Genomic DNA, 19,662 nt, shown 5'->3' with positions numbered 1-19,662 from the left:
CTAAAAGTTATAGAGATTCTTTATTATTAGACAAAAATAGACTCTTTTCCCCCCCTTTTCATGTGATTCCACTCTGGTCTTTTTGCTCAGAGGGGGAGGCAGAGGAGGAGTGCCTGCCCCTCACACCTCTCCCCTGTCCCTGCCATACTAGGACCTGCAGCTGGGCGCAGCTGGCAGGGCCTGTTCCCATCCAGGGCTGGTGTTCTCGCGCAGGCGGGGCTGTCCCGATCCCCTCCAGGGCTCAGCTGCTGGTGCCGCCTCACCCTTCACATGCCCATCTCTGCCATCTGCTCACGTGCGAGGTCATGTCCCGGGCCCGTCCACTTAGCTTAGCAGGCTGGGGGCAGGGAAGGGAGCAGCGCCCAGGTCAGTGCCCTCTCCGCATTCCTTAGGGAGCGGGCTGGCTCCGGGCCTCCTGGGTCCAGGCCAGGGGAAGTGAGGCTGTGGGGTGCTGGGAGAGGCGCAGTGTTGATGTGGGCTCTGAGCTGGTGGCCTTCCTTCATTTTCTCTGGCCCAGTAGAACTTTAGTGATGAAGGTGACAATGGCACCTGCAGGCTGATCTGGGTCAAGCTCTGCAAAGAGGTGACACACGTTCTCCCAGGGACTTCCCGGCTTCTTGGCCACGAAACCAAAAATCCTGGGGGCACAAAGCCAAGGGGGGGCGGGGGCTCAGCATCCCTTCCACAAGGGACTGCAAAGCCAGGCCTGGGGAGGACGGAGGCGCCTCATCCCTCGGAAGAGGGACTGCACTCCGTGGGGGGCTTACTTGGAGGTGGTCCCGTCGGGGTTGGTCCATCTGCAGAAGGAGAAGAACTGTGAGGAGTGCACCCAGAGAGGAGCTACCGAGGAGGAGGGGGGCTGCGGGAGAAAAGGGTTCAGAGGGAAGGTCACCTGCGGTCCTGCGGGTCCGTGCTGGAGAAGGTGATGCTGGTTACCGGATAATGGCGGCGAAAGAAAAGCCTGCAGGGGGAGGGTGAAGGTCAGCCAGGAATTGGGCCTCCGGGGCAAAGCCTGGGGCTCCCCAGAGGATGGGGGCACACACTCACTTCCTCTGATTGTCTGTCAGCGTGATGCCCTGGGCGGAGACCTTGAAGTGGACAACGGCCGGCGTGGGGCGGGGGCTGCAGCTCAGAGCCGCGGAGCTGGCCCGGGCCACGGCTTGGGGGCCGGTCAGTGACTCCGTCTCCACCGAGGTCAGGTAGAGCACACTGCAGGCTTGGAGGGCGAGAAGCGGGTCGGCGGTGAGCACCAGATCTGCCACCGCCCCCTCCCCACCAAGAGCTCCAACGCCCGCACCTTCCCCAGTCAGTGCTGCTCTCAAACACAGGCTCTCTGCCGCCCAGATCTGTAGTCGGGCATGCTGGGAAGAGGCCTGAGCGTCTGCGTTCTATCACGCCCCTCCCCCCGCAGCGATTCTCATGCTCACGTGACGTGAGAACCTGGACGGAAGATGGCCCTTCCGCCTCCTGCCCGCACACGCGGGCCTCGCCCTGCTTTCTCGGGTGGGCGCTCTCAGGGCCTTCCCGCGCCCCCAGCCGGTCTCGTCAGGGGCTCCCTTGGTGCCCAGGAAGGGAGAAGGGGAGGCGCCTACCAGCTCCCTGCCGCAGGAGGTCCGCCGCGGTGCTCATGTTGGTGGGTACCGGGGCCTCGGGGGTCTCCTCCAGAGGATCTGATAGACACGAGGGTCAGCGGGCCGCGCTGCTCCCCAGGAGCTGGAGAACCCCCTCTGCCGTCCCAGGGGAAGGCAGGCCGGGAGCCAGGACCTGGGGGTTGGCCGTGGGTTGTGGCTGAAGGGGAGAGGTCGGGAGACTCGTGACCAGACACCCACCTTTGCTGGGGATGCGCAGACAGCAGGGCAGGGACAGTGGGGAGATGGAGTGCTGGGAAACCAGGGCGGACAGGCTGCCTGCGGGGAGAGGGGGACGGGTCCCGAGATGCCCACAGGTCTCCCCGCTTTCCCGCCACCCTCCGAGACCGCCTGGCCTCCCTCAGCCAACCCAGGGGAGCCTCTCTGGCCCTGCTCACCGAAGTAGGGCTCGGTGGGACAGCCCTTGATCTTCACCCCTTTGGGCCCAGTCTCAATGAGAAAATGGCGGACCAGCTGCTCCAGGGGGTCCCCTGAGAGGCGAGAGGAAGGCTTTATCAGATCCCAGGTTCCTGCTTTCTCCCTGCCCGGATTCTTCCCAGCGCAGGAATAGCCACTTCCTGCCTCTCCCTGCCGAGGCGGAAAGGCCCCCCACCCCGTCTTGCCTTTGGTGCCTCCCTCCCCGCCTCTCCCCTTCTCCCCTAGGGCTGGGCACTCCCTACCTTTCCAGGGCTGAGCGCTGGGTGGGGGCGTCGCCACCTTGAGGGCCAGCCCGTAGGCTCCTTGGAATGAGTGACTGTCCCTGATCAGGAAGGCCCCGGGGTCCTTGTCCTTCAGCAGGGCGATGGCTGGCGGAGCGGAGACCGTCGCGGTGGCCGGCTGCTAACCAGCTCCCCAGACCTCCCACCCTGCCCACTTCGGGGTGCTGGGCCTCTGCGGGCGGAACTTCAGAGCCAGCAGGGCATCGGCAGCATCGGGCCCAGACTTCCTTGGGCCAAAGCCCAGCGTCAGCTGCTGGCGAGGGGCTGAGGCCGGAGCACGCCCGCCGGGCCCCGGGGGCAGCGCGGGCCTCGAGCTCGCCGGCTGCTCACCTTGGTCGCGGGACAGGTGCGGCTTGTACCAGAACTTGGACGTGTCCTGGACGAACTTGACGTTGCTCTGGCTCTCGGGCACCGGGGGCTCTAGGCCAGACGGGGACTGAGCTGGGGCCGCCGGCCCGCGCCCTGCCCCTCCCCGGGAGGACGGGTTCTCCCCAGGGGGCGCCGCCTCCTCTGGGGCCTTTATACCTGGGGCTGCGGGGGTGTGATCCCGGAGCAGGGGCGCGAAGGTGACGTGGTGACTGGTGCCTTTGCCTGGGGGGGACGCCTGCTCCGGAGCCCAGGCGCCGGGCTGCTGCCCCGCCACGTGGCGCTTCTCGGGCAGCGGGGGCTGGGCGGGGCCGCCGGCCTCATAGGCTGCGGCCAGGGGGAAGGCAGGCGTGGGCGAGCTCTGAGGGGGCTCCGGGCTGGCCACGAGCCAGGGCATCTGGGTGGGCACGGGGGTGAGGGGAGACCCATCCGGGCTGTCGGGGGGGTCTCGGAGACCCTGCCAGGGGCATGGCGGAGGCCAGGCAGCGTGGTGGGCACGGGGCCCCTGGGGCTGGTCCTGTCCGAGTGGCCTCCCGGGCTCCTGTCCTGAGGCCAGTCGTTGGGGGAGCCGGGAGAGGAGGTCGGGGAGAAGGGCCCTGGGGCCGGAGGCTCAAGCCCACTTCTTGCTGGCAGCTCGGAAGCCTTTGCGGCGCCTCCCTGGGACGCGGGCTGCACACAGGCTGCCTGGGAACCGGCGCCGCCCTGCGAAACAGGACTCCGTCGCTGGGCGGGCGCCGAGGTGGGGGACCTGGTGTCCTGTCGCCGGGTGCTGCGGGGCAGGGCAGGTCGTCAGAGCCCCGCTGTAAGCTGCCCCGGCCCTGCAGGGTCGGCCTCTGCTTGAACAGGAAGCACGCGCACCCCCGAGCTCTGCCTACCTCTCCTTGCCCTGCACGGGGCTGCTGGTGTGCAGGGGTGTGGAGGGACCAGACAGCTCGGAAGAGGCCCCGCACTGGGCATCTCGGGGAGACCGAGGCAGGGTGCTGTGCCGGCTGGGGCCCTCCCTCCAGGACGCTGGCTCGGGTGACTCTGCTGGGGATGGGAGAAGAGGGGGTGTGAGCCAGGACGATGCCCTCTGCTGGGTGAGTTCTTTCTCCCTGTGCCTCCTCCCCACGTTCTTCCAGAGCCCTCCTCTGCCCTGGGCCCTCCCCACCCCAGAGCCCCTCACCTGCTGATGCCAAGGGTCCCGCTGGGGCCAGGTGCCCGGGCAGTGGATACCTGTCCCCGCCTTCTTCTGCAGGGATCTCGTAGCTCAGCTTCCGGGACTGTGGGTAGGGTGGGCTGCCCGGGGAAATGGAGCCAGCCCGAGGGGAGTGGGCACCAGGGCTGGGGTATCCTCTGCCCTCGCCTGAAGACCCACAGTTGTGAGGCACCCGGCCATAGGCCGGGCAGTAACTGGGCACTGCTCCTCCATAGCTGTATGTCACCAGGGTGGGGTACCCGGGATGCCCATACCTGCCTTCGGGGCACATGGCATAGGGGTAGCCCTCGTGCCCTTCCTCGCCTGCCTTGGGAGGCTTCAGGCAGCTGTAGTCAGGCATGGGGGCGTGGTGATGCCCGCAGGCAGGCACCAGCAGGGGCAGGGCGTGCCCAGGCTGCACGGGGTGCAGGAGAGGCTTGCCAACCTCACTTGCCCATCCCTCTCCAGCCTCCCTCTCCAGCCGTAGCCCATACAGGGCTGCGGTGGGCAGTGCCAGCTTCTCCTCACAGGCGGGGCAGGGGCACACGGCAGGCAGCCCGGGGTCCTCCAGGATCACCACCTCCCGGTAGCTGGGGGCGCGGAAGCCGAAGTCCCCGTTGGCTGCTTTTCCCAGCTCGGCCGGGTATGGGTAGGGCCCCTCGGACAGGGACCGGCACAGGCGCCGCTTCTCCAGAGGGCCCTCGGCGTAGGCCTGGGGAGGGCCCTCGTAGCCCCCGTAGGCCAGCCGCCGCCTGTCCAGAGTGCCCTCGGGCCGGTAGAAGCCCCCGTTGGGGACGCCGCAGGCCTCCCGGTAGCCCTGGCGGCAGGAGCAGTGGCGGCTGAGGCCGGGTCGGTGGCCAGAGTACGTGGCGAGGTGGGGGCCTCCGCCCGCGGGGGGCTGCTCTTCATCATCCAGGATGGCCGTCTCGCGCCCAGCGCCCCGGCCCCCACTGGCCACGCCACAGCCGCCCAGCAGGCGATCGAGCTCCTGCCTTTCGGCAGCCGTCGGGGGCGGCCGGCCAGGGGACTCGGCAGCCGGCTCCGTGGTCAGCATGGAGGAATGGCCGGAGTCGCTGCTGACGGACAGCATCGGGGGTGGGGGCGGCTCTGGAGACGGTGCTGGTGGGGTCTGGCGGGGGGCGCGCTGCACCTGGGCATAGGGGCTGCCATCCAGGGGGCCCCGGGTGTGTGTCAGGGAGCCTGAGTGGGGAGTGGGTCAGGGAGGGAGAGAGAGAGAGAGTCAGTCACGGGGGACAGCGCTCGAGACTTCAGCTCAGGGGGTCTGTTGGGTGGGGATCTGCCCGGGAGGAGGGCGCGTGTCCCCCAAACGTGCACCGCCCACCACCCCTGCCCCACGCACCGTCCACGCTGTCCTCGTGGTGCTGGTTGAAGTTCTCGTAGGAATCCCAGCGCACGGCGGGCTCCGCGGTGTTGTAGTCCACAGACACCGAGGGGTCATTCCGCGGGGTGCTGCCTGCAGAAAGGACGCCAGGTGTCAGGGAGCAGGGAGGGGCGGCCTTCAGCCCACGCCCCAAGGCCCTGCTGTTACCTTTGATCTTCTCGGGGCTGGAGGAGAAGACAAACTCCACCGAGGCTTGGAAGGGGAACCGCTGGTCTGTGGGAAGTGGACAGTGAGGAGCCTGTTCCCGCCCCCCGCCTGCCTTCCCCTGGGCCGCAGCTCCCAAGCCACTGGTCACCCACTCACCAGCCCAGGCCTCATCCAGCTGGTCCTTGGGGAAGGTGAGCCGTGGCCCGTGGATGGTGCACGTGTGGAACTGGACTCGGAATACAAGGGTCCGGTCTGTCCTCCGGCCCCCCTTGTGGTAGCACGTCACCTGGAGGGTGGGAGGCTGGGGGTCAAGAGCTCATGCTCACGCACCTCTGTGCTTCCGCCCTGGGGACTGCTTCCACCGCAAGCGACCTCTCCACCTAGGGGTCTCCTTTTCACCCGCCAACGGACAGTCAGCTGGCAGGATGCACGCCAGCACCCGCTCCATCCCCGCGGCTGTCCCTGTTGCTGGGGCCAGCTCACCATGACATCGCCCTTGAGGAGGAGGGCTGGCTCCAGGCTGATGCAAAGCTGCTGGGGGCCGGGGCCTGCAATGTGACTGCGAAGAGAGCAGACTGGTCAGAGGCGCTCGGGTCCGGAGCGGCCAGGAACAGCCGGGAGGGAAGGGCGCCATCAGGTCTGGGAGTCCTGCAGGATGGACCTTTTGGCTGGAGAAACAGGACTCCAGGCCGTGGAGGTGTCAGGGGCCTGGGAAGAGAGACTCACTAGATTCCGGATGTGTAGACAAGCTGCATGGACTGGTAGATCTTGAGGAAGGGCTGGAAGCCTGGCAGGGCGAGAAGGCGCATGAGGAGTGCTGAGTGGAGGAGGGTGGGTGGCCGCTGGTCCTCACATGGAGAGCAGACTCACCTGTGCCAGGTTCAAAGGCTGGCAGCACGGGCACCAGCACATAGTGCAGGAAGAGAGGACTGCTGTTCATTCTGATGGAGCCGGACAGCAGACCACTGAAGTAGCTGACGTATCTGGAGGGGGATAAGCATAAGCCCCTTGCTCTAGAGGTCCCCTTGGGTCATTGTCTGTGTACACCCCACCCACCCCCAGAAAGCCTGCTCTTCTCAGCATTTCCCTCTCATGTCCCAGCTCACCAGAGAGTCCTTCCTTGCAGCTAACCTCAACCCGTGCTAGCTCAAGGTGGGACTTGTTTCTCCTCTGCTGGAATGCTCTTCCCAGAGCTCATGCTACAGAGGTGCCCCGGCTGCGCTGCCAGTCTCTATCACAAGACTTAGTTTTATTCATAGCCTTTTCCACGATCTAAAATGATCTTGTCTATTTATTCACAGGCATTTTGCCTCTACGCCACCAGAACATTAGCTCCAAGAGGGCAGGGACCTTGTTGGTTCTGAATTCTTGGCACCTGGCACCGCGTCTGGCCCCAGCAGGTGCGCTGCATGAATGCCTCTTGGCCTTGGGAGCCAAGGAGGGACAGAGCTGCTCCTCTGGCTCATCCCCACCCGGGCTGCTCACCGGCGCTGGGAAGGCTGCAGTTCCGAGGCCACCTTGTCCTCGCAGAACTTCCGCATGGTGAGAGTAGCCAGCGCCTGGTCGGCCCTGAGGAGAGCAGGGCCAGTGCAGAGCATTAGGGTGGCTGTCTAGCCCCATCTCCCACCCCTAAGCCCCAGGGGAGAAAGGAGGGGGGCAAAGCCCTCAAGTCTAGAGGAAACCCGGAATGGGGGTAAGGAGAACTAGAAGCCCCACATACAGTCACTTTATTAGCTGTTGGGCCTCAGGTAATTGTTCCCTGAACTTTAGTTTCCTCATCTGTAAAATGGGGTAATAAGACCATGTTAAGGCTTGACTTGTGTCCTCCCAAAAAGATATGTACCTCAGAATGTGACCTTATTTGGAAATAGGGTCGCTGCAGATGTAATTAGGGAAGATGTCCTACTGGAGGAGAGTGAGCCCTTAATCCAGTGACTGGTGTCCTTAGAAGAAGAGAAGAGACAGACACACACAGGAAGAAGGTCACGTGAGGACGGAGGCAGAGGCTGGAGTGCTGCGTCTGCAGCCAAGGACACCAGGATCGCTGGCCTCCACCGAAACCAGAGAGAGGCGAAGAAAGTGTCTACTCGGTCTCGGAGGGAGCGCGGCCCTGCTGGCGCCTCGATGTTAGACTTGCCAGTCTCCAGAGCCGAGACAATACATTTCTGTCGTCCCAACTCTCCTCTTTCATTGCAACTCTAAGAAGCTAATACAGACCGTGTGCCGGGAACAGGTGAAGGACAGGTGAGAGGAAGCAGGAGGAAAGGCCCCGTTGACAGTAAACTGCTCTAGGAGCACGGAGGAGACGGGCTCATGAATGGTCGCTGCAGGAAGGGCCATCGGGGCCGGGGTGAAGCGGGTCAGGGAAGCTCACCCTGCAGAGATCTTGCTGTAGTGCATGTAGGCAGAGATGATGACGCCAAACTTGCCTTTGCTCCCCTGAGGATATACACGGACAGGGAGGGGTGACGCGGACATAGACCAGGGTGGCTGGCCAGGGCCCGGCCCCGAGGGCACTCCTGCCCCCCCACCCCGCGGCCCCGCCCACCTTGCAGTACAGCACCACCACGTGCTGCGGGTCGGCACTGAGCCACGTCTCCATGGCTTTGCAGATGGAGCACAGCTTGTCCAGGGGGGGTGCGTGCAGCTCAGGCCACCCGAAGTCCTGGACCTGGTGGGGAGCGGGGGAGAACCGCGGGTGAAGAGATGGGTGGGGGTGGCAAAGGGACAGGGTGTCAAGGTCTGGGGTGCAAGGCCGGGGGCTGGTTGGCGTCCGTGAGGGCAGCGACACTTCTCGCCCACAGTGGGTTGATGCCAAGCTGCACCACCCTTTGGGTGTCTCAGGAACAGGACATTCGCGAAAACGCTTAAGAAGGACACGGATTCCGACCGCTGCTACTAAATGAGGAGGCCGTGGGCTCTGCGGGGGTGGTCCAGGGTAATGGCTTCCATCCCCTCCTACCTTGGGGTTCAGGCGGGTCAGGTCGTGTCTTTTCTCTGAAAGGTTGAAGAGCTGCAAGTAAAGGGGACCCTTAGAGGGAAGTGCCCGCCGGCACGGAGGCTGGTGGTGGGTGCGGGTGCTGCCCCCGCCGTGACCCACAGTGACAGCATCTCCGGCCGGGGCTGTTGCTGAGGCGGCCCCGCGTCCAGGCCCGCGCTCCAGGCCGGGGGCGCCCGAGCCCCCCCCCCCCCCCCCCCCCCCCGCCCGCGGCCGGCCGGGCCGCCTCACCAGGTACTTGTCGCGGTGCTTGCTCTGCAGCACGTGCGCCAGCTCCCGCAGGTGGCCGCGGTGGCGCTGCTCGTCGGGGCGCGCGGGGAAGGCGGCGGCCAGGATGCGCTCGGTCACGTAGGTGAGGTCCAGGTCCCAGCGCCGCTCCATGAGCGGGTCCAGGCTGAAGCTCCTGCGGGGCGCGGGCGCGGGCCGGCCTGAGGCTCCGGGGGGCGCGGGGGGGGGGGGGCGCAGGCGGGGGCGTGTTGGGGGCAGGGAGGTGGGGGGTGTGTGGGGCGCCCGCAAATGAGGCCCGTGCGCCCAGGGTGGCTGGGGCCGCCTGAGGGGCTCCCCGGGGGTCAGAGCCCAGCCGAGGGGCCGGGCCCGCGGAAAGGGCTGCGGGGCACCGGCAGGCCCTACCTGGGCAGAGTGCTGCGCTGCTTCGCGTGGTTCAGGGACTTGGTGGAGCCCTGGCAGGTGAGACACGCGGGCGGCTGTCCTGGGGTGTCCCTCCCTCGCGGCTTTCCTCCCTCCGCCCCCCCCCCCAGAGGACGGAGCACCGCGCCCCCCTCGGCTCCATCAGCTTCTGGGAGCAGAGGCAGGTGGGTCCTTAGCCCCGAAGCCCAGAGCCAGGGGCTCCCGCCGCTGCCCATCGCCTCACCAGGTGCTCTATGCGCCGCACAGGGGCCGTGCTTCTCCGCTGGAGGGAGGCGGGAAGGGGTGGTCAGGGCCGGGCAGGGCCCAGCGCGGGCCCCAGTAGCAGGGAGGGCAGGCCAGTGTCCCTGCGGAGCTGCTTCAGGCCAGGGCTGGGGTCCCAGCTCCCCGCAGGCCAGAGGCCCGGAGGGCAGGCTGCTCAGGCACCCCCACACCCCCTCGGGGTGGCCCGTCCCCACAGCAGCCGGGGGGACTGCGGGGGGCTCTCTCCGTCCAGGCCTCTGGACGCTGCAGCCAGTTCCTGGCCTCCCCCGCCCGTCCCCACCCGTCCCGGGCTCACCAGCTCCGGAGGAGGCACGGCCTGGCAGGATGAAGTCACCTGCAAGGAAACCCCAGCGAGGGGCTGAGCTCCCGGAGCAACGGGCTCTCCTGGGTTTGAGGATGGGGCCACCCCTCAGCTCCGGCAAGAAGGTGGAGGGGTCGTCAGCAGATGGGAGCAGGCTCCAGCTGAGGTACCTCTATTTAAGGGCGCCTTTCCTGCGGCCTCTTGGTCCCCCACCCCCAGGTCCCCAGTTGTTGCTCTTGGCTCCCCGCCCCCTGCCCACACAGACCCCCATTCATCCAGCTGCAGGGCAGGAGTTATATATAGAGCCGCGCAGGCAGGCCACGGCCAGGGTCGGACACTGGCCTCTTTCACCGGAGACCCCGCCCCTGGGCACACAGCTCCCCCTAAGTCAGCCCCCGGGTGCTGGGACCCCCCGTACTGCAGGAGGACCAGGGAACCGCCCCCAAGATGGGGCTGCCCACCCCAGTGGACGGTGGGTACCAGCTACAGACGTACCTTCTGTCTAGCCTGCCCGGGGCCTAGACCCACCCGGGCATCCCGAGGACCCTTCCCCAGAGGGAAGGCACAGCCCATCCGGCTGCCCAATCTCTGAGATCCTGCTCCCCCACCCTCCCACCCCACCCTTCCTCCTCCCCATTTTGCCCCCCCCCCTCTCGCCAGCTGCAGCCTGGGCACAGCACCAAGACAAACGCTGTCCACCGGCCTGGGCCAGCCCCCAGGGGGTGGAGTAGGGCGGTTCTTAAAGGGCCCAGGACAGCACCCTCTCCCAGCCCAGCCGGGTGCCCCCTGGCGAGAGGGTGGAGAGAGGAGGAGGTTTCAGAGGAAGGGGCCCCCGTCCCCCCCAAGTACCCACCTTGGCTTCACATTTTCTGTGGGTTGCCACCTTGCAGACTGGAGGGCGGGAGAGGGGAAGAGCGGGGTCAGCAGGAGGCTCGGGGACAGTGGGAGGGACGGGCCTCCCAAGCCCCGGAACTTGGCCCCGGGACTCCCAGGACTGCAGCTGCCCTGGGCTGGCTGAGGGGCCAAGGGGAGAGAACGGCAGTGGGGTGCGCGGGCCGGGAGGGGGCCGGGGACAATGTCCTAGGGTGGCTGGGGTGGGGGGCCGAGGGGGAGGAGAGGGAAGCCCCCAGTCAGGGCGGGGAGGTCCTAAGAGCAGTAGATCTGGGCTGCCGGGGGCGTCTGGCCTGGGGAGCGAGGGCTGTTTGCAGAGAAGGCAGAGGCCTGGCCAGGCCGGGGCCGCGTGCACGACGTGACTGCTGCTCCGCGAGCCGGCCGCGCGGTCCAGGCGGCGCCTCACCTCTGCATGAGACGCCCGTCCCGTCGACGGTCACCTTACACACGGCGCACACGGGCGGCTTCTTCCGGAAAACCTTCTCCCGGAAGCTGTGCGGCTCCGCTCGCCGGGGCTGGGGTGGCGGGACAGAGGGGCAGAGGCAGCAGGGATTGCGCCTGGGCTCAGCCCCGCGCGGGGTTCTTCCTCCCTCCGTCCCCATTCGGCCCCCGCACTTGTAAGGCGCCCTTGGCCACAGCTGTTTCCGGGCAGTTGTGGGGCCGCAGGTCCTCTACGGTGCATGGAATCTGGCCCCTTGCGTCACCCTAGCTGGGTCAGCTCCTCCCCAGGGGATCGCTTGCACCCCTCCTGTGGCCCTTGTGGTCACTACCACCCCAACTATAGAACTTTCCTTCTGGGAGGGGCTGCGCGCTGAGGGTCCCCTGCATCTCCTCCCATCTTGCTCTCCCCATGGAGGCCCCTGGGGGGGAGGGCACAGGCGGGAAGGTAGGTGGCAGGCACGCAGAGCCAGTCCAGACCGACCCAGCAGGGGTGGCCTCTGCCAGTCCGGCTCCCCTGGCTGCTGCTACCCCACGCTTTAGGCAGCTGACATGCCCTCCTCCCCCGACTGTCAGAACAACATGTTTACTCATTGTGCATTGAGGCGGCAGGCGGGCAGGCAGCGGGCAGCGGGCAGGCAGCAGGCAGGCTGTGTGTGGGGGGGGTTGCCGAGGAGAGGCAGACAGAGGCATGGCCCTGGGGAAACGTAGCTGCCTTGCTGCTCCTGGGTGTGGTGACACCCCATCACCTGAGGAGCTTCAGGTGGGATCAGCATGGGATAAAGGTGGGGGAGGACCAGATGCTCTGTGGGGTCCCTCCCTGCCCAGGGTGCAGTGAGGCGGGAGGCGGGAATGCCCCCTTAGGGCCCAGGCCTACCTCAGCCCCATCCCTCCACTGTGGGTTCACACCTCCCATCCTGTGGGGACCACTTGCTGCCATGCTTCCTTTTCTACCTCTCTCCTGTGGAGGTCAAGTTCAGCCCCCCACCCGCCACCCCCCCCCCAACAATATTGTCTCGTGTCATCCTGAGCTGTTTCTGGGATAAAGCTGAGAAAATGTGGGGAAAGGAGTGATGGAGCCTTTAGGCCCCCCAGCCTGGAGGACCCCAGGCATCACCTCTGGTCTCTTGGCTGTTCCTGAAGCACCTGGATGAAACCCAACCTGAACTCTTCTGGGCTGGGCCAGCCCTGCCTGCCGCTCTAGGAAAGTCGGGTGCATTTTGGCCTTGACAGCGTACACAGATGATGTCAGCAGAAACCACAGCCCCAGGAGGAAAGCGCTCCTGAGACCTAGCTCCCCCCCTTCCTTTCCTCACCCCTACCGCACTACCCCCAAATTCTCTGCCCAGGGAAGGGGTGTGATCTCTCAGCCCTAGCTCTAGGATACTACCTGCAATGAATTACATCTCGCCACAGGTTTGGGGGTACCAGGACTCCGAGGACTGCCCCAGGCAGGGGAGGTGAGAGAGGAACTAAAAGGGACACCAGGTTCTGCTGCTCATGTCGCAGAGCTGACCACCCCAAAAGGGCAGAGTAAAGAGGGGGTGCATGCCAAAGGGAGAAGGCTGGGGCTCTGAAACTAGGAAGAGGGTCCAGCCTGAATCCTGCCCCCCCCAACACCTCCACCCCTGCCCCTCCTCTGCCCACCCAGTAGGCACTCCTACCCTGCTGGTGGCCCGGCTGCTGTCCCTCCTCCCCAGAGCTCTGAGCAGCCTCTCCACCGGGCCGCTGGACTTCATGGTGTCTAGCTGGCTGGGGTGTCGGCCGAGGGGCCCGAACAATGCTGGGGCCTGGCCCGGGGCTTCCTGGAAGCAGCCTGGCGGAGGCAGCCGCTTCCCCTGGGTGGAGGGTGGGCTGTCTGGCTGGTGCGAGGAGAAGCCCGGCCCTGGAAGTGAGGGGAGTGCAGGCGGGAAGGGGGCAGGTCGCTGCTCCAGGAAGTGGGGGTGGGGGAGGATGTGGGGGCGGCCAGGAGATCAGATTCCCAGGATCTACCCTGCTGGGAGTGTCCGTTTTGGATCTCTTGCCTCCCACCTACCCTCTGGAGCTGCCCCCTGCCCCGGGATCCACCCTATCCAGGGATCTTCGGGATTCCCAGGGCCAGCCCCTGGCGGGGCGGGGCCGGGGCAGGGTGGGAATTTGGGTCTCAGGGCTGGGCCCAAGGGCCTGCAGGGAACACGGTGTTCAGCCGGGCCAGCCACCCAGCCAGAACTCAGCTCTCTGGGGACTTCCGGTGGGGAGGGAGGGGAGCTGGGACTCGCGAGCCCTGCCCAGCACGGCCAGCCGGGATCGGAGTGCATCCTGCGGGTCAGGGGAACTGGGCCTGAGGGCCACCTTCCCGCCTCATTCTCACTGGCTGAGACTAGGAAAAGGAAGACACGCACGGCCCCTTCCCCCCCAGACGGGAAGGCCACATCCCAGTCAGAGGGCTGCTGTGCCCGCAGGAGTGAGTCATCCTCTTGCTCCAGTGCCGGGCGTCTCAGGCCCTTCTCCCGAGAGCCCCCCCCCAGCTGCTCGCTCTGGACAGTCCCCCACTCACCCACCCCCTGGCTGTGTGGGCTGCCCATCTCAGGTCCTTGGCTCCACCCCAGTGCCAGGGCCGGGGCACACCCCCTACCCCCCGAAGCCTGAGTACTACCTTCATGGCTCTCCTTGCACAGCCGCTGTCCCAGGGCTGGGGGACTGGACAGGAGGCCTCCTCCCAACAGACACTCCACCCCTCTCCACAGGCCTCCTGCCTTCCTCCTGGGAAGGCGGCCAATTTCCTGTCCCAGGAGGCAAGGGGAGGAGGTGGATTGGGACCTTGGGAAAGGGAGGGGGGTAATCTTCCCAAAATATTAGGGGTTAATAGATGGCCTGGGGTCCTTAGCCCAAGCCTTGGAGAGCAGCCCCTTCCGCTGGCCACAGCTGCCACTCCAGAGAACATGCAAATGTGCCCCCCGTGGTATTCCCTGAATGTATGGCATTTACTGCGTGTTCACCTCGGCATGGAATTTACTGAATGGCCCGGAGCTCAGGCAGCACCCCAGCGCTAGCTCCTGCCGCCAGGGCCTTAGACGTCCCTTCTCCCTCCTTCGTGCCCACTGGGCTGATCTGTCCTGCCTTTCCTGGGATGGGACCCCGTCTGGGAAGCCCTTCGGGACACTTCCCTGGACCGCCCTGTGCTGGGCCTGGCCTGGAGCTTCTCGGCGAGGCTCTGGTTGTCCTAGGTCAGGAAGCCTGTCCCCAGGGTGTCTTGATGGCAGGGAGGCATCTGTGGGGCCAGGCCTGGCCTGTAACTAGAGCGGGGTACTGGCTCCGCAACCCACTCCCACCCCAGCCCTGGCTGGGTCCCAGGACATTCCAGGCTCTTGGCCAGTGTGGGCCACTGGGTCTGGCCTGGTTGGTCCCTAGCCCAGCTGGCTGCGCCTGCTGCCCACACCCTGACCAGGACCCCCCAGCAGTTTGCTCTCCCTTCTTCTGCCTCTCACTGGGCCGTCGCCCTCACCTGGAACAGGTTCCCCCGGTATCACAGGACACTTGCTCCTCATCTCTGGGGAGCGCACTAGCCCTGTGGGGCGCCCCATGGGCACCTCCGAGGAGGATGGAGGTGGGAGCCAGCGGGCTCTGCAGGGGGAGCTGAGAGGAAAAGCAGCTACGGGGTGGACGGAGCCCCCCGGGGCCCTTGCCGTCCTCCTGCGGGGCCTTCCCTGGCCGGCCTGCTCTGCCCCTGCCCGGCCCTCCCGCGCAGAAGCCGCGGGTTTGTTTGCAGACCCCCCTTCCTGGAAATAGCTGCGGTTGGGTGAGAGGCCGGCGCGGGCCGGCGGCGGAGGAGGGGTGAGGCCCGGGAAGGGGGGTGCCACGGTGTGCCCAGGGGATGGCGGGGAGCGGCGGAGGAGGCCGATGAGCGGGGCTGGACGGTCACGCCTGCCGGTGCCCTCAGCCTCGCCCTCCGCGGCGCTGCCGGGCCGGGCCGGGGCGCCCGCGCGCTCTCGGGGCCAGGCCAGGCCGGGGCCCGCCAGGCTCGCGCGGGGAGCGGGGGCGGCGCGCCTCGTGCCGGCGGGACGGAGCGGCGCCCCGAGCCCGAGAGGGCGTGACCGCCCGCCGGGGTGTCCCCCCTCGCCCCCGCCCCCGTGCCGGCCTCCAGGGCCCCCCGCGGCCGGCCCCGGCCCCCGCGCCCGCTCGGGGTGCCCGCGGCCCCCCGCGCCCCCGCGCCCCTGGCGCTCGCCCCCGGCCCCGCCCGCCCGGCGTGACGCAGAGGCCGCCGCGCGGCCACTCACCTGCGGGGGGCGCCCCGCGGGGCGGGGCGCGCCGGGGCGGGGCAGCAGCAGGGGGAGCCCCCGGGCCAGCCCATCGCGCTCGGGCCCGCGCGGGGACGCGGCGGAGGCGGCCGGGCCTGAGGCTCCCTCCCCCGCGCGCCCCGCGCCCGCCCCTCCGCGCGCGCCGCCCGCCCCGCGCCAATCCCCGCGCCGCAGCCGCTCCCCGCCCCGCCGGCCCCGCGCCCCCGCCCCCCCGAGCCCACGCGCACAAAGGGCCTCGGGGAGGCCGCGGCGCGGGCCGCGGAGACGCGCCGGGCCGGGCCGGGCCGGGCCCGAGGCGGCGGGGCGCGGGGCGGGGGCGCGGGCGGGGGCGCGGGCCCGGCGAGGCTCACGCGAGCCGCACGGCCGCAGAAGCAAAGGTGGACGCGGACCCAGAAGGCGGCAGGAGGAAACAGAACCCCCGCGGCCGCGCGGCCCCGCTGCTCCGGAGTGGGGGGCTTGGGCCTGACCCCGACGCCAGGACCCCTGCGGCCCGGCCTGGCGAGGCGAGCGCCGCCCGTCCACGCGCGAGCCCCGTCGCCGGACGCCCTCGCCTGCCCCCCGCCCGCAGGAGGCGCCCGCTCGCCCTCGGAGGACGGGTCGCGCGGACCGCCGTCGAGTCCAGCCCCCCCGCCCCCCGCGGCGCCAGCCACGGCCGGCACCCCGAGGCCGGCACCCCGAGGCCGGCACCCCGAGGCGGTCACTGCCGCTTCCAGGAGCCCTGCCGGGAGAGGCTTCCTCGCATTGAACTCAGGCCCCGGGGTCCCAGCGGGGCTGGAAGTTCACTCTGCGGCCTAAGCCCAGTCCGCTTTGCAGTGTCTGGACCTGGGGCCTGGCGGGGGCTGCTTGCCTCGTGCCCCCCGAGGGAAGGCAGGGGGGGGCGAAGGCCGGGGCGCCTTTCTAACCTCTGCGGGTCTGCCCCCCCTGCCCCGGCCTTGGCGGCGAGCACTCCTGCACCTCTCCCCCGCCCTCCCCACGGGGCTTTCCATGATGCAATCTGCGGGGGAGGGAGGGGGTGTGTTCCGAGGCGCCAGTGCCCGGGGCGCAGCGCCCAAAGCCTGCTCGCGTCAGCGCTACTCCTGAGAGGGCTGGGAGGCCCGTCCCTCCCTGTCCGGTGTCCCGCTTGTGTGTCCTTCTGTGCGCATCTTGCCTTTGGCAAAGGCTGGGAGTCTGGTTCTGAGGATGAGGGGGCGGAGCACCTGACTCCAATCTGGAGGCCAGGAGGAGGCTGTGAAGCAGCCCTGGTGACAATGTGGGTCCCCCGGAGGCTGGCTTTTGGGAGGGCGGGTGTGGCTGGACTTGGGAGCCTTGATTTTAACTGCTTTTGGCCCAGCTGATGTCAAGCAGACAGACTCAGAGCTGAGAGCAGCAGGGGCGCTGGGGCTGGGGGGGGGGGCGGGAGGGGGTGGGCAGATGCCCGCGTTGGGTTGGAGGCTGCCAGGGCAAGGCTGAAAATCAGTCAGTGTATTTTGGCAAAATTTGATTGTGCAGTTGAGATACGCGAGTTATAAACATTTGCTCATTTCTGTGGAGCCTCCTGCTATCTCTTTAACGTCTTCCCCTTCCCAGAATCCATTAGGGGTCTGGTAGGTCTGGGCTGCCTGCCAAGAGGACAAGTTCTGGTCTCCACAGGTACCAGAGCAGAGACTGGGACTAGAGACGCTCTTGCCTGGGTCCCAGAGAGGTGGCAGAGCTCCAGCTGTCCCGTCTGTGGGTGTTGCTGCACCTAAGAGGATCTTACAAGGTTCCAGAGAATTGGGAGACAGTAGCTGAACTTCCAGCCCCGACTTGATTCCTACTCTCAAGATTGGGGCCCGTGTGAGGGAATCTGCAGGAGGGAAGTTGAGGAAAAGGTTGAGAGTGAAAAATTACACAGACTGTGTCTGGGTGGGGGCAAGCCAGGCATCTTGATTACCAGCTTAGAGCATCAGGAGCTTCAGAAGGGAAGGCGGGGCCGGGGTGGGGTGGGGGGAAGCCAGGATGATGTTAATCAAGGTGAAGCAATTTCTGGAACACACTGACACTCCATCCATGCAAATTCCCTTACCTTGATGATGCAGAGGGCAGTCCATCTTGGCACTGAAGGCTGAACCCCCTCTTTCATGGCCTGGGGAGATCCCATGCCTGTGGCCGAGTATGCTCAGATCCTTGGGGTGGGGATGAGGACATTGAGGGTGTAGAGCACCGGGTCAGGGGAACTTCGGTGGAGGGTTTGGGCACTGGGAGCCAGGAAGTGGGGGAAGGGGCAGAGCTGACTTCGGGGCGGGTCTCCTGGATGAGGACAGAGGGTGCATTGTCCAAGTGGGAGGCTGCTGCAGCTGGGCGGGAGCATCCAGCTCGCCTCTTCAAACTTTTGGCGAAAAGGGAGGGTGAGGGAGGGCTGAGTCCTCCCTTCACTGGGGGTCCTGGGGGCTTCAGTGGTTGCTAAGAAACAAGATTTTATATGAGAAATCATGTTTCCCAGGGACAGATGTGTAAGCGCTCCCATTTCCTGAGCGGCCGGATGCTGGGAGCTGGCCTGGCACTTGAGGTGGGGCCCTCAGCACCAACGGGACCACAGCCTAGTGCTTGTTTAGAAGCTGGAGGGCGCAAGGGGCCCAAGCGCAAATCGACCCCTCTGAAGTAGGATCTCAACCCACACCCGTGGCTGACCAGTCCTGGGGTCCTTCCCTGCGGAGGGGCCTCGCGTGCTGACCGGGCACGGAGTGGGGCTGGACGAAGCACCCTCGCTCCCCTGGAATGGAGAGCGCCCTCTTGGGATGTGTAGTGAGGTCCTAATTCCCCGTCCGCTCTGCACGCAACCAACACAGCCTCTTTCAAGGTAGCTTCCCCTTGTCTCCTGTCGTGACGTGACCCACGTGAGGGGGGTGGCTGGAAGCAGAGGCTTGAATGTCACGAGTGACCTCTGCAGATTTCCAGAAGGGCGAGGTGGGGTGGGGGGGTGCATTCCTTACCTAAACCCACCTGAAATGCTCTTGAGTCATGACACCCACCAAACCCTTTACCCTGGAGATCGCCCCAGCGGACGCTTCAAGGTGCTGCAGCGCCAGGAAAGCCACTTGTGCAACTTGTCTTCCCTTCAGTGTCCCCTCCCCAGGGCTGTGTGGGAGGGGCCCGGGCTTTCTAGCCTCCACCGGCTTGTGACCTTAGGGGTTCTTGGCCAGCCTGGGTCCGAACCCCCTTCCTGCCTTGCCACAATGAACGGTCTGTCCCCGTTTGGAAAATTCCCACCAAATCTAAGCCCTGCCGAAGGGAAAGTGGCCCGTAGTAGCCCAGACCGCCCTGTTAGACGAACTCCGTTCACCTGGTGCGACACGGATGGCAAAGTGGCACCGTGCCAGGCTGCCAAGGGTGAGGGTCAGAGCCACTGCCCAACGCACATGAAGATTTCTCCCTAGAGCTGCCTCTTCCTCGAAGGCCCGGGCAGCGGGCTGCAGGAAGGCGAGGGAACACTGGAGGGGAGCAGGGGCAAATCCCAAGCTCTTAGTTGCCCACAAGCAGTCAGCTTCCCGGGCAACCCCACCCCCTCTGGTGCTTGCACCAAGTCTTCGGTGCCCAGAGAGGTCAGAGATGGAGATGGGGCGAGCAGCAGACCGTGAACCAAGGGTCCAATGAAAAGCCTTGGGAGGGTGAAGTGATGTCAAAGAATTTCAGCATTAAAAATATGAACTTTAAAGAGCAGATTTATTTGGAGAAAACAAACAAAAAAAACCCCCACAACCCAAAGGATGGGATTTTACATCTCAAGACATCTCCCAGGTATTAAGTCTACAGATTACAAATCATTTTCATAGAAGATATTTTTGTACAAATTTTACATGTATCGAGGAACGGGGCATAAATCCCTGCTTTTCCTTAGCGGGGCAGGGGCAGGGAGGAAACCAGCTTTTCTGGATACAACTATTTGGAAGTAGACACGAAGAGGGCAAACCCTACCTTTTCATCATCTACAGCAAATGGTTTTTAAAAAACCCTTCGACCTTGGGTATCTCTAAAAGCCACTTTTCCTAGCTACTAGTCAATCCAAGCCAATTATTTCAAGTTCATTCACTTGCTGTATCTTTTACGTTCACCAGGGAAATGATTCCTTGTGTCTACTGCTGCAGCACTCAGACCAACAACCCAGCGTGGCCAGACAAGGCCTGGCCCGGGACTGATGGGAGAAGGGATTGCAAAAGAGAGGCCGAGATGTCTTATCTCTGCAGGTACCAGTAGTGCCCGTAGGGCATCACCCACTGAGCTGACAGTACAAAGGTGCACATAAAAGCAGGCGAGTTAAGCTGCTGTGTTCCAGAGAAACCAGGACCTTGTTAAATATTCTCTCCATTATCATGTTTTCTCAAGGGAGGCTTAAAAAAAAAAAAAAAAAAAACAAAACACCCCAACAAAAAACCCAGAACAAAACAAAACAC

At 65.7% G+C, this 19,662-nt stretch overlaps 1 protein-coding gene across 1 annotated transcript; it reads right to left on the bottom strand.

The window, feature by feature from the left end:
* Position 1: 1 nt before the first annotated feature.
* Positions 2-13,803, bottom strand: TNS2 (tensin 2). The gene is given in 31 exon segments (XM_037514810.2): positions 2-638; positions 768-797; positions 893-961; positions 1,048-1,216; positions 1,593-1,670; positions 1,830-1,907; positions 2,027-2,119; positions 2,309-2,434; positions 2,678-2,767; positions 2,873-3,181; positions 3,184-3,482; positions 3,589-3,739; positions 3,879-5,090; positions 5,251-5,364; positions 5,440-5,505; positions 5,596-5,725; positions 5,923-5,998; positions 6,166-6,226; positions 6,310-6,422; positions 6,925-7,008; positions 7,814-7,878; positions 7,988-8,110; positions 8,402-8,452; positions 8,669-8,840; positions 9,068-9,117; positions 9,309-9,347; positions 9,642-9,680; positions 10,501-10,538; positions 10,945-11,053; positions 12,641-12,861; positions 13,612-13,803. Coding segments are annotated over 30 exon segments (4,248 nt in total). The 5' UTR covers positions 12,716-12,861; positions 13,612-13,803; the 3' UTR covers positions 2-499.
* Between the last annotated feature and the right edge of the window lie 5,859 nt (positions 13,804-19,662).

This window comes from Talpa occidentalis, unplaced genomic scaffold (assembly GCF_014898055.3).
Source record: "Talpa occidentalis isolate TD23 unplaced genomic scaffold, MPIMG_talOcc4v2.1 talOcc4.16, whole genome shotgun sequence".
Classification (NCBI taxonomy): Eukaryota; Metazoa; Chordata; class Mammalia; order Eulipotyphla; family Talpidae; genus Talpa; species Talpa occidentalis.
The sequence above is the reverse complement of the archived record's forward strand: the minus strand, read 5'-3'. Positions and strand labels throughout refer to the sequence as shown.